At 54.6% G+C, this 13,751-nt stretch overlaps 1 protein-coding gene across 1 annotated transcript; it reads right to left on the bottom strand.

Annotated features, from left to right (window-relative positions):
- Positions 1-3,028: 3,028 nt before the first annotated feature.
- LOC102574348 (zinc finger protein 69) lies at positions 3,029-9,440 on the bottom strand. Its single transcript, XM_059718547.1, has 5 exons — positions 8,531-9,440; positions 8,009-8,098; positions 7,562-7,716; positions 5,315-5,474; positions 3,029-3,118 (listed from the first exon to the last, which is right to left on the bottom strand). Exons 1-4 carry the CDS (start codon positions 8,796-8,798, stop codon positions 5,319-5,321), a joined length of 669 nt encoding a protein of 222 aa, XP_059574530.1. The 5' UTR covers positions 8,799-9,440; the 3' UTR covers positions 3,029-3,118; positions 5,315-5,318.
- Between the last annotated feature and the right edge of the window lie 4,311 nt (positions 9,441-13,751).

Below are 13,751 nucleotides of genomic sequence, written 5' to 3'. Positions count from 1 at the left end.
CCTGTGTGGATGGGCTGGTGGTTAATCAGGCTGGAGGAGTGGGCGAAACTCTTCCCACACTCAAGGCACTGATATGGCTTCTCCCCTGTGTGCATGCGTTGGTGCCGGACCAGGTCAGAAGAAAGGGTGAAGCTCTTCCCACACTCAGGGCACTGATGTGGCTTTTCCCCTGCATGGAGTAGCTGGTGCTGGCCTAGGTAGGAGGAGCGAGTGAAGCTCTTCCCACACTGAGGGCACTGATATGGCTTCTCCCCTGTGTGGATGCGGTGGTGTCGGACCAGGTCAGAAGAAAGGGTGAAGCTCTTCCCACACACAGGGCACTGATGTGGCTTCTCCCCTGTGTGGATGAGCTGGTGCCGGGCCAGGTGGGAGGAAAGGGTGAAGCGCTTTCCACACTCTGGGCACTGATGTGGCTTTTCCCCTGCATGGATGAGCTTGTGCTGGCCTAGGTAGGAGGCTTGGGTGAAGCTCTTCCCACACTCTTGGCACTGATATGGCTTCTCCCCTGTGTGGATGCGCTGGTGCCGGACGAGGTCGGAGGAAAGGGCAAAGCTCTTCCCACACTCAGGGCACTGATATGGTTTCTCCCGTGTGTGGATGCGCTGTGGGTGGACTAGGCTGGAAGACTGGGTGGAGTGCTTCCCATGTGCAGAGCACGCAGGTGTCTTCTTCCCTGTGCAGATGAGATGGTGACAGGACAGTTCTCGCCTGTTGGTGAAACTCTTCCTGCACTTCGTGCACTGGGTGGTCTTCCTCTCTGCATGGATGTGCTGGTGCTGCGATGGGCAACTGAAGGATTCCCTGCACTCAGAGGTTGGTTGGGCCATCTCCATGGGCTTGGTTGTGAAGTCCTGCTTCCTAATAAGGCCCGCCCTGTTGGCGGAGTTTAAATGAAGTCTCTCTTTCTGGTGAATCTTTCCCTTGGAGCCTTTCCTCTCTCTCAGTTTCTCAAATTCTTCCCTGTAACCCTGGCTCTTACCAGGCTTCACCTCCACTCTACTCTCACACATATCAGGAGTCTGTACCTTGTTGAACAACACATTCTCCATCAGATTTTGGGACCTGCCAGGCCTCTTATGCAAACAGTCCTCTTCAGGACTTGGAGGGTCCCTCCCTCCTGATGTACTTGGGGAAGTCTGTGGTGGTTCCAGTTCTGCAGGCCCTTTGTCTGGAGGTTGCTCTTCAGCTCTGCTCAGCATCAAGGCAGCTCCTGGGTGGGGGGGAAATAAAACCTCTAGATTTTGTGTCAGGGCACAACTAAGAGCATAAACTACTGGTATCTGTGCTGGACCTCAGATTATGGCTGGAGCTTGGTGCCTGTAGTTACTTAAGAAAATAAGCTCTTCTTTGTATCACCCCAAGTGCTGGGGATGGCAGGGGTGGGGGCAGTCCATGTGCCATCCTAATGTTCTGCAACTTGGTGCATTTCAGAGCCAGTTTCTCAGGACTTGCGTCGCTGCTCTGAGCCCCTTCACTTCGGACCCTTGTGGGAGAAGTGCATGGGGGATGTGCATTAAGACAGTACCTGAATGACTACATGCACTAAGAGGCTGAGCATGAGATCAGAAACATCTGCTTAAAGGAAGAATGAGGCTCTCGAAGGGCTGCTCTATCCCACAGCACTGACGGGTGCCGGAGGAGATGCCGAGGACTCCACCTGACTGGGCCGATCTGCTCCAGTATCCAAAGTGCATTAGTGAGGCTTTTCAGGGCTGATCTCCAGTGCTCACACTTGATGTCTGGCTATCCTGAGAGCAGCATCCAGGGACAAGTGTGAACAGCCTTACGGTGGAGATCAGGAAGTTGACAGTGGACATGAATGTTTGGTGAGCATGCCCTCACATAGGACTAGATGCTTTGGGGCCACAGAGAAGCGCTGTTTCTGCTTGTTAGAACAAGCCAAAATATTGAATCCCTCATTCCTCCAAGAAATGGTCTGGGAGGGGAGGATTTAGAGCTGGGGCTCTCCCTTCTAGAGGGAGCAGGGCGTTGCTCCCTACCTGCTTCCAGGGAAGGGGCTGATGCAGGCAATGAGCCCGTGGAGCTTTCCCATGTGTTCTGCAACTCATAGGAGTCTGTAACAGGAGAAAGGCCTGGGCACTAAGGCTGTGCAAAGTTTTGGCAGCTGTTTCATTTCGGAGGTGTTTCGGGCTGTCCTGGCACCGGAAATACCAAACCTGAATCTAAATGGAAAGCTGTGAAACAGCTCCGAAATGAATTGGATGGCTCTGAAACGTTTTGGAAATGTTTCAGAGAATTTCGGCGTTTCAGAGCTGGGCTTGCAGGGAAACAAAAACAAAGTTGAGGGAGGTGGAAGGGGGGAGGGGGGGGGCAAGGCATACTCCAATATTGACATCTAGCTCCTGGTTCAATTGCCCAGCTCCCTGGTTGCTTCCCCCAGCTCTCTGATCATTTCCCCAGGTATGCCTGGCGGAGTGGGGCCTCCGGATCTGCGTGCGAGGTTTCAGCAGGCTGCCACTGCAGGCTGGGTGATCAGAGAGCTGGGCAATCTCTGAAACAGATTTGGCCGAATTGAATTGGGGCAGTGATCTGAAACACCGAATTGAATCACCGTCCCTCCAAAATGGCTGAATCCGAAATGGAACAGAGCCGTTTCTCACAGCCCTACTGGGCACCAACCCGCACGTGGACTCCATGCTGAGACTGAGGGTTTCTGACACTCAGGACCCCAAAAATGACAGAGGGAGATTCTGGTGCAAACCATAAGGTGCATAGTTCCCCCACCCAACACACAAGCTTGTGAATCCCACCCACCCATGGACCCATTTCATGCAGCCTGAGACCTTGATTAAACACTTCCTGGGATTACCTTACCAGAGAAAAACAGGGAGAGCCCAGCCTGCCTCCTGTCCAACAAAAATGGCTACACAGAGCTTCAGCCAAACATGCTAATTTCCATGGGTGACCACAAATCATATCATGCCCTGGCAGGGGGTGTTATGGAGAGTGGAGTCAGGTGGAGGGGACCACAACAACTCACCTGCCAAGATGTCTTCATACCTTGAGCTTTTCCCATGGTCCTCATCCTCAGAAACCCAGAGCTCCACAGATCCCTGCTTGATGCAGTGGACTAAGTCAGGTGTGAGACCTTGAAACCCTGTTTGGGGCAGTAGTTAAAGAGCGTTTGTGACTAAGTACAGGATGGAAAAGAATCATACGGGATTTGGGGATTGGAAGGAAAAACCTTCAATAGGCGATAGTCCTTGATACCCAGGTGGTGGAGGGACAGCGTAATAGGGAGTCTATGGCTCCGCTTGCTCTCAGAGGGAGAACAGCAGTTAACAGCACTCAGGCAGCCTAATAAAGGTGGCTGGCAAGGGAATGGGCAGCCAAACTAGTATGATAGGATAAAGACTATTGAAGCAATAAAGCCATAAAGACAGGAGTCAGGGCAGCAACAGGCAGCCCATTAGGAGGAGTGAGAGACAGCTGGGCCAGGGCTAGGAAGCCACCTGCCCAGAAATGGGCAGATCCTGAGAGAGCTATGAGCTGGGGCCTGAGCTAGGGCAGGCACTATGGCTCTGCAAGCTGCAGGAGAAGGAGCTCCAGGACAGGGAGGCTACAGGGGACTGCCTGGCTGACAGGAGAGGCCTGAGTCTTGCAAACTAGATGTCTCCAGCCTACAGGGATGTAAGGCCTATTATGGGGGGCAGTGTGCTGGTTCAGGAAGGGAGTGGATTTTTATGTTCAGACCCAGCATAGGGACAATATTCTGTTGCAGCCAGAGGGCTTGTGTATTGTGTTGTGGTTTGCACTGGGTTTAGGACTAGTAAGGGGAAATTAGGAGGGCCCACTGTTGCCCGATTGGCGCACAAGTGTTTAGGAGAAGCCTGCCCGGGGCTGGGACCCAAGAGACACAAGAGGTTCCTGCCAGGCACAATAAGACTAGAGGAGACAGAGACTGGAGCACCGTGCTCATCAGGTGCAAAAGCACAACCCAAGTGGGGTGAGGACCAGGGCGAGGGGCCCGTAGCCCAGAGGGGGGCAACCACAGACTGAAAGAGGCAAGAACCAAGGTCATAAACCTGCAGCCTGCGAGGGACAAACGTTGGGGCCAGGGCCCCAGAGCGAGAGGCAAGTGGCAGAAGCCCAAGAGACTGACTTGTTAGGGTTGGAACCGAGTAGCTGGATCCAGCACAGTGGGCCTAGGCTGCAAGGGGCCAACCAGAGGAAGAAGCAGAGTGTGTGAAGGCCGAGGCCCTGACAGGTGTGCGGAGGCCTGGAATGGTTGGATATTGGCTCGAGGACAAAGTGCCACACCTAACTGAGAGTCAGTAACACCTTTGAGGCACGGGCACATCTCTAAGGGAAGTTCAGAGGTCGTGATTAGCTCATAAGGCAAAAGGTGTCCTGGGGGACTTATGTGGGCTAAGGGGGCAAACTAAATTCAAGGAATTCAATGGGGTCTAAGGGGATCTGCTGGCAAGAGACCAGTGTGGAGACCCTCTAGGGCCCTGGGGCAGCCTCCCTTCCAAACTGTACTAAGAACATCAAGACGTGGCAGGTTTGAGTGAAGAGTTAACTAATTAGCTCCACAGTAAATTAACTGCCATAAGATATTAGCACTATCCCTGACAGTATTATCTTAGGGCAGGGTAAGTAACTCCACTAAAATGCACATGCCAATAGGACAGGGTCTAGCTGGGGCATGAGGGTGCTAAAGTGCAGGGGCTGCCTGCTGCCTAGCCCAATGGTTTGTCAGTTCTTCAGACTCGCACCCCACCCAGCCCCTCTGCTACCTAATGCTGCGATGCAGGGCCCAGGATTGACCCCCTAGAGAAGGAGCTGAGAAAATGCTTAGTTCATGTGTTGTAACAGCAGAAACTGATAAGACTTCCATGAATTTCTGCTAGATGGTAACCAAGGGAGAAGAGAAAGGATTTAGATAGCACTAAACTTAGCATCCTAGAGTTGCTAGATGTGTTTGCATAGGATACACTAGGCAAGAGTGGGAGGAAATCAGAATAATTCTCCAAGGAATTCTTGGAAAATGCCGTGGTTAGAGAATTTGTATGTCCAATGAATTGGAGAAGATAGGAACATGCTGGGAAGCAAAAGGATCATCTTACCATGAACCCACTGAATATGGAAGCACCAGGAGTTAAATGGATGAGGAAGACTCAGGTGAGGGTGGCCGGATTAAATGAAGTAGGATATATAATAAAGAAATGCGAGAAAGGCCTCATCACTGACAGAGCAAATGGGAAGGAAGAGGATTTAAACTGCTACCCAGAAGTCCAGGAAGATCAGACTGTTGAGAAACAGGAAGACAACGATCAAATTCAGAGCTCACATTTTCAGGAAGAAGCAGTGAACAGAGCTTTACCCAGGGAAACGAGGGCTTGGTAATTCTTCAGCATCTGGTTCCGGTAAAGCTCCTTGTCCTCATCTCCCAGCAGCTCCCACTCCTTCCGCGTGAAATACACTGCCACGTCTTCAAAGGCCTCCCGGAGCTGCAGTCACAAGCATTACACTATCAGCATCATCTCTTTTGCCTGCCTCCAGCCCCCACAGCCCTGATCTGTACTTACTCTGCGATACAAAGATTTGGGTCTTAGCTATGTTATTTAGGGATGCTAAATTCCCAGTTATTCAGCTGACATGTCGTGTGGACATAGCTCTGTGGACCCAGGAGTTAATATGTCTGCTTCAGCCCATCTCACTGTGGGAGATACTGAAGCTACTTTTTCTTGGCAGAAGGTAGCGTAGGTGCATAGGCCCTTAAGTCTCCCCGGGGAAGCTGGTTTCATGGCAGTGACTAGTATAAGACTGGTATAAGGGGACTGGGACTGGTATTCATTTGACTTTCTTAAGAGGTTGTGTACACGTGGGCTTCCTTTATCTTTATACACAACTACTGCAGAAATGGAGACTCCCTCTACATACTTACAAATGGCAATGCCACAGGCACACACACGATCCCCACAATATGTCAATATATGCATGACAGACCTATAGTCCGTTTCCACCCTAGCTGCCTCTCATCCCCTTCATGTATCTAAGGTACATGAAGGGCGGTATCAACATACAGACAGGTGGGATAGAAACCCTAAAGAAATCTCCACAGGAGTTTAACAATCTCCAACTCTCCATCAAATTAACTCTGCAATGGTCCACTCAGCAAATTCATTTCCTAAACAAAATGGTGAATGTTTGAAATGGCAACATTGTGTTCGAAACCCACCCACTACTACAGCTAGCTTTCACCCTGAGCAAACCACTAGATCCATCATCCACAGCCAAACTCGAGATTACAACTTTATCTCCTTCAATGGCTCCCACCCACCAGGATGCACACCTGATGGATCTGGAGCAGGGGTTGCTACAATTACAATAAAACCCCAAAAGTCTGGTCACTGCAAGCAGCAAAGCCAGACTCAGACCGTGCTCCACCCTGCTACAGTACCAACCAGAGGAGAAGAACACAGACTCCACTGCCTGTCTCCTACAGCCCCTAGCTTGAAAACCCTGGACACATCAGTAACGACTGCCACCCCCTCCTGGAAAAGGAGGGCTTTCTCAATGTAGCTACGCTGGACAAACCTGTCCTGCTTTACAGGCAGCCCCCTAAACTCAAACAATGTCTTTCAAGCCACAGGCAACCTAACACCCATTCTCACTACCGCACTGGGCTATGCAATGGACCCAGATGGAGAAAGCACTCTCTCCTCAATATACAGGACATCATCACTGAGCAAAATAATATCGATTATAGCGTCTAAGGTTCACATGCCTCCGTCTCTTCTATTCTTAGTTAAGTTCTTTACTTGTTTCCCTTTACCAGCACTGTTCCCGCTCCAACCTTTCTCCCTTCCCCATGTCCTTTCCCCTCTTTAGCATACAAAACACTCTCTCTATCTGATTCTGTCCTTTGCAAATCCTCTCACTGTCTCATGAAATGAGTTGGGCTCACAACATCCTATTCTATGCATCTCTGATTCAGTTAGTTTGTAAGGTGCAAATCCATCCTTCCTTCTGTCTCGCTTCTGACTAACAGAGATGTCTAGCAGCCAGGTGTGCTGCTCACTCCTACTAAACTGCCTGCCCATGCAGCTGCTGTCACTGCCAGCAGGAATTCTCCAGCAGAGGCATGAGTTGAAATGACCCTCTATCCTCCATCATCCTAGCCATGTTCAGGGGAACTTGCTGGGGTCAGCTGTAGAGACCACTGCCCTGTGCTCCCTGGTGCTGGCTGGGTATCATTCATTCCCCAGAGGGGCTCTTCCTTGGTTCTTCCAGTCTTTAAAGCTTCTGTCTGAGCACTCCTCAGAAGCACCCTAAGGAGTGTTTCCAGAGGAGGGAGCTCTGGCTCCACGGATCCTGACCCAGCCTTCTAGTGTCAGCACCCCTGGCTACCTGCACTGGGGAGCCAGCTCCAGCTAATGCCAGCTTGGTGCGGTTGCAGCCTCTGTCACCAGCAGCGTCCTCTTGTCACTGTTCAGCTCTCTCCATTCACTAAATTTTCCCCATGCCACCGACTCGGTGTGGTCTCTGCCTGAGCTGCAGTCCCAACCCTGACTGAAGCTGGGGACCCGCTCACCTCCTGCTTTGGAGGTCCCATGTGCAGTCGGCCTGGATCAGGTGTCAGGGAGCCCCCTTCCCCTAGTCTCCCTGGGGGAGTCCCCTGTAGTTCCAGGTTTCCAGGCCCATCAGCACAAAGCTCCTCCTCAGCTCTGCTCGGGGTCCCTGAACCTGCTGAGTGGGGAAGAGAATGCACAAGTTAGCCCGGGTGCTGCCAGCACGGGGAAAACCCTGCTGTTCACCTGTACCTGCTTGGGAATAAGGGAGCCAGAGGCCTAAAGGGAGGGGGAAGGCAAATACAAGGTCTGTCTGCTCCAAGGTGTGTGAAAGACTTCCAGAGCACCAGGAGAATGCAAAAACCCGGCCTCTTGGAGCACTGACCCCATCAAAATGTTCTGGGAAAGAGATTTTCCTTTGATGGATGGTGCCTCCTGCTACTAGAAAAGGTGCAAACATGGCTCCTTACCTGCTCCTGGACAAGGGCCTGCTCTGGGGCACCAGCCTGAGGAGCCTTCATGAGCTGACCACTCCCAGGTCTCCTCTGGTTTCAGGCAATCTGCAGCAGAACACAGGCCTGGGCTAAGTGTACCAGCCAAACCTCACTGGGCAAACTCATGTCCCCGACACCTGCACCAGCCCTGTTTTGGGCACAGAGGGTCACCGGGGCATGAAAAAGGGCTGAGCAGACCCCCAATTGTTAGGACACCCATTACACCATTGATGTGACCACTGCAGCACCACGGGGATCACCCAAGGTCAGGGATCTTTCTGCTGGGTGCTGCACACATGCAGTGAGAAAGCTCGGGGCCCTCAGCCTGGTGCTGCCCAGCCACGCAGGTCAGAGCCCTGTCCCACCCCAGCCACGTGGTCATAAATGCTGTGGCCTCTCACGGCCTCTCAGGGACAGAGATTTGAGCCTCTCGCCCCTAATGCAGGACAGCCACTCCGGCCCCCAGACCCAGGCCCTGCCCTGCATCCTGTGCTTTACCTGGGTCCTGCTGGGGCAGAAGCTCCTTCCTGGGGACCCAAAGGGGCTCGTCCTGAGGCTCAGCGGTTTCATCCTGTCCTGCCTCCTTCAAGGGCTGTGGCCGTGCCAGGCAGGATTTGAGATGTTCCCATAATGCCCCAGTGGGCACCATCTTGTCCAATGACATTTCCTCAACCTTTACACGAATGGGGACCTGGGGACAAGGCAAATGTGTTACAGTGCCCAGGGACTGGGAGAGAGCCGGGGGAGGGAGCATCCCCAGACACATGGAGATGGGGACAGTGCCTGGAGCTTCTCCTCCTCCGCTCGCCCCACACGAAACCCCTCAGCCAGGACCACTGCCTCGGCGCAGGGCTCCCGCTGCATGCCTGCTCCCAGCTCTGCATCTCCCGGGGCAGGATGGCCAGGAACTGCCCCAGCACCGCCAGCTCCAGGATGTGCTCCTTGCTGCGGCGCTGGGGCTCCAGCCAGCGCTGGCACAGCTCCCGCAGGCGGCTGCAACCCCCGCGGCCCCTCGCCCTCCTGGGAGGGAAGCGCCGGCACCCTGCCCACCACCCCTGCCATGCGAGGGGGGGTATCTGCACCTTCCCTTCCAAACTGCAGGAGTTGGTGCCTGAAGGGTCTGTGCTGGGGAGGTCGTGCCCGGTGCTCCTGCCCGCCGGGGGGCCCTGGGCCGTGCTGGTGCCAGTCGGGGGGCACAGGTGGTGGCCCAGCTCAACAGGCACTGCCCCGCCCCCGGCCCGGCCCGTCCTGCCGCCGCCCGCGGCTCGCAGCGCGCCCGGCCGGAGCGCACGTGGCCGCACCCCTGCCCCGGCGCCGCCCGGAGCTCCCGGCGCCCGGCGCCCCGCACGCCCCCGCTGCCCGCCCCGGGACGCGCTCGGGCTCGGGCGGGGCCGGAGCCGCAGCCGCAGCCCAGGGCCGCAGTCCGCGCTGCTCCGGAAGGGAAGGGAAGGGAAGCGGCGCCCGCACCCCCCCGCGCAGCGCAGCGCAGCGCCGGGAGCGGGGAGGCGGGGCCGGGGAGGCAGGCTGGGGTGCGGGGAAAGCCCGCGTCGGGCGGCCCCGGGCACCGCAGCCCCCGGCCCGGCCGAGTGGACGCAAGCCCCGGTCCCGCTCGCCCTTGCGGTGACAGCGGGGATGCGGACGGGGGATGCTGAGGCCTGCTGCAGCCTGGTCCTTCCCGGGGCTGCCGTTGTGTTTTGGTTTTATGAACTATACACATTTACAGCATCCCACATGACCTTGTGTTCACCACCTTAACATTCATTGATTGCCTGCGCGCCCCTTACAATACACGCACCAGCGCACCCCTCCGCAGTCCTTTCCCTAACAGTCTCTTAGTCCTCGCCACGCGGTTGGGGTTCACATTCTCTGCTCGTTCCCTGTCCTTGTTGCTGTCGCTGCTGCTGACGCTGCTGCCATCATCGTCACTGTCTCGAGGTCCGGTGGTGTCACCGTCGTGTTCGTTATCCCAGACCGCTCCCCCTCTCGGAGTGGCTTTGCACAGCCTTTGCCAAGTGTCCCTTTGCCGGGTGCAATTGGTTTCATCTTCTCCATCCCCCCAGGGTCTGCGTGCTATAGATTGGCTCGTGTGCCAGAAATGTGGGACAGCCAGGCTAGGGCACGGCAGGAAGCCCACCAGAAGTGAAGGGAGACGTTATGAAGGTTTTGTGTCCTGGCAATGGTGAGACTCCTGGGTGGGACAGCCTGCCCAAGGAGTTCTGTGTGGCATTTTGGGACCTAGTGGCCCCCGACCTGCTGGAGCTCTTTCGAGAGCACCTGCAGGAGGGCCAGCTGGGTGCTGTGATGGACTGGGGCCTCGTGACCCTCTTGCACAAGGGTCTCAGGGAAGAGCTGAGGGACTGGAAGTCCATTACCCTCCTGAACTTTGACTATAAGCTGCTGGCCAAAGTCTTGCCTGAGCAGTTTAAATCTATCCTAGGCTCCATCATCCATGAGGGCCAGTCATGTGTGGTACCAGGATGCAGATCCATGAGGCCCTGCTGCAACTGAGGGATGTGCTCCAGCTGGAACGGGACAGAAGGCAGAAGCTGGCAGTGCTGGACCTGGACCTGGAAAAGGCCTACGACAGAGCGTCACACTGGTTTTACTTTGAGATGCTGAAGTGAATGGGCGTCCCTCTGACCTTCACCGGCTGGAAAAGGACACTGTACATGGATGTAAGCAGTGAGGTGCTGGTGAATAGGTTCTTGAGCACACAGACACAATAGACTGAGGGGTCTGTCAGGGCTGCCTGCTCTCCCTGATCCTGTTCATCTGTGCCATTGTACCCCTGGCCCAGCACATCAGTCAGGACCCTGGGATGCATGGAGTCCAGATCCCCGGAGAAAGCAAGGAAGAGACCGGGGTCCTGGCCTACATGGATGACCTGAACATCCTGAGCCAGAATAAGTGCTCTGTAGAAGCAGCCCTGTGGCACACATGGGTTTATGAAGTGGCAGCAGTGGCAAAGCTCAGTGTGAGCTTGCCTGGCTGTGGGTGAGCTCAGGGACCTGGAGTCTCTGTGAGTCTTGGTCCTCTGCGAGGGGGCCAGGATCCTTGTGGTGCAGTTTGACCCTGAGCTAAGTGGAAGGAGGGCCTGGGAGAAGAAGGTGGCAAGGTGGACAGAAGCACTGGTAGCAATGCTGCCTTCATAAGCACCATGTGCCCCACATGGAGAGATGAGCAGTGGTGCAGGGAAGGGGGGGATTTATTGTAATAGGTGCACAGTTTCTTAATGTGGTTTAAGGTGTGTGATTGAAACTTTAAGCTAGATGCTAGACACACACACACACACACACACACACACACACACACACACACAGAGGTTGCCCTCGATTTATACTGTACATGCATTCCCAGAGAATGGTGCATAAATTGAATTTGCATAAAGCAAACCCACTTTATCATGTCAAAAACAGGGATAGGTTCCCATGGTGGTGAGGGAGGGAGAGAGGGAGGGAGTGAGGCTGGGACTAGGGAAGAGGCGGGGGGAGGGGTGCCACTCCTGGAGTTGCACAGTGCAGCAAAGCAGAGGGAAAAAAGCAGCAGTCACCCCAGCCCCAGCTGCAGCAGCCCTAGGAGTGGCCGGCATCAGCTGCCTGCAGCCGCTGGGCTGCACCATGCTCCACCTGTCCCCACTCACCTCTGCTCCTGGGCTGCACCATGCCCTGGTGCAGGCGGCTAGTGTTGCCTGCTCCCAGGGCCACTGCAACCGGTGCTGGGGAGAGTGGGGTCACTGCTGGCCAGAGCTCACATAGGAGCCAGGCAAAGGTGAGTCAGTGTGACTGGGCTGTCGGGCTGTGGGTCTGTCCCTGCTGTCCTCCAGGCTCTTGCCCTGCAGAGAGCTCCAAATCTCTCTCCAAGGGGAGTTTAGGGTGAGGGACAGTTCTTCCAGCCCGAACCAGCTGTGCAGGGATTAGTGACACCTCCTCCCCACTCCCCCCACCAGTCCAACACTGCAGGGCCATCCACTCTTCCATGGCATCTCCAGAAGCAGAAGGCAGGACTGGGAGAAGAGGCTGCCCTGGTGCTGGGTAGTGGATCCTGCCTTGGTGCTGGGGCAACAGAGGAGATCTCTGAGAAGACTGGGGGGATTGAGGAGTCAGAGGGGACTGGGCCTCTGACTCTTCTTCTCCCAGGCCTATTCCAGGAATTGAATTGCTCTTTTTCTCACAGCGCTGACGGTGAAGAACTTTTAGGTGGTGCCAAATTGCAACTTGTCCTGTAGGGCGTTAGAGACAAAGCAGACCTGGATGTTCACCAGGTGGAAGGGAAAGGGCCGTGGGAGCTGAATGTGGTGCTCATGGAGGTGGGGAAGGGCATAAGAGAACACGAGGGCCTGTATATAGTATGGAGAACACTGAGCACCCGGGGTGACCTGGCATGGAAACAGGTCAGTGCCTGGCGGGACCCAGGATGGTCCAGTGCCCGGGGCCAGCCAGATGGGAGAGCATGGGGCTGGGCACTCGCATCCCATGAACAGCACATGTCAGCAGATCACCTGCAAAGCTTGAGAGTGGGGATTGGGGAGGATGGAGCCCAAGACTTAGCCCATAAAGCAGCAACCACGAGCACTTCTAGTCAGAAGAGTAAGACTAGGCTTGGGAAGCCCTGGGGCACCAGCCCTTTCATCAGAGATATCTCACATCAAGCATAGTGGAGAAGTCAAAGGGAGAGGGCTCCTGAGAAAAGGGGACATCATGACCACCCCTGGGATAGGCAATTGCTACAATGTCCTTCATAGATCACACTTTTACAGGCAGATGACGTGTTTGCACGTGAGCCAAGAATACCCCTACTCCTGCCCACTTACACTTACAATACCCCTGACACAGACCAATGCAATGACCAAGATTAACCTTTGCCCACTGTTTTGTCTTCATCACAGTTTCCCCCTACTATTTTCCTCTTCTTGTCCCCCAGTGCTCTGGCTGTTGCCATCTCCGACCCATGGCCTGAACTTTCCAGTTGCGGGGCCTGAACATGAATGGTTCCCCCTCCATCTGTCCCTCTAAATGTCTTCCTTTCCCCACATTTCACCCCTCTTTCACCTGTCAGGTGTTTGCCAATCCTTCACTTCTCCAACATCACTTTCAGCGAGCCCTCCTAGCCCTCCTCTCTTTCTTCATCTGAGCCTGCCCCACCTCTCCCTGCTCTCGAGGGCACTATTCTCAGGGTAGTCTGAGGGTATCCATTGTTTCTTTTCCTCCTCTGCCTCCTCATCTTCCTCCAGCCACTGCCCAGAGGAACGTCTCAAAAATCTTTTGCTGGCTCTGCTTTGGGGTCTCCTTCACCACCTTTGCTTCAGTTTTTTTCCTGCTGAAACTCCTAATCTATTCCCCATCTTTTCTTCTTGTTTTTTCCCTTTTTCTTCTTTGCTTCATACTTTCCACACACTTCCACAGCAGAGGCAGGAGCAGCACAGGCTGCATTTCCTTCCCTCCCATTACCCCATTTCACCGTGAAAAGGGACTCCTGGGCAGGGAATCCTTCAAAAGCCCATAGCAAAGGGCCCTTGCTATACGGCACTACCTCAGAGCAATACTTCTAGCATGAACAACTCCTGCTACTGAGCATTAGGATCAAGCTCTGGATTGAGGTGAATCCTCTAAAAGGGGAAGAATTTGGGAATCTGAGAGATATCTGACCTGGAAAAGGTTCTGGCACCTGGCCTGTTTCGACTTCACAGCTCTAGGAAGAACATGGAGACCGACCATGGGGA

This window comes from Alligator mississippiensis, chromosome 15, assembly GCF_030867095.1.
Source record: "Alligator mississippiensis isolate rAllMis1 chromosome 15, rAllMis1, whole genome shotgun sequence".
Taxonomy (NCBI): domain Eukaryota; kingdom Metazoa; phylum Chordata; order Crocodylia; family Alligatoridae; genus Alligator; species Alligator mississippiensis.
Note: the sequence above shows the minus strand (reverse complement) of the source record. Positions and strands in the feature narration are given on the sequence as shown.

Excerpts from the sequence above, each read along its gene's own strand:
- LOC102574348 (XM_059718547.1), bottom strand. The coding sequence starts at position 8,798 with ATGTGTCTGGGGATGCTCCCTCCCCCGGCTCTCTCCCAGTCCCTGGGC. Across the intron at positions 8,099-8,530 it reads TCTGCCCCAGCAGGACCCAG|ATTGCCTGAAACCAGAGGAG; the intron begins GTAAAGCACAGG and ends GTTCTGCTGCAG. Across the intron at positions 5,475-7,561 it reads TGGGACCTCCAAAGCAGGAG|CTCCGGGAGGCCTTTGAAGA; the intron begins GTGAGCGGGTCC and ends TTGTGACTGCAG.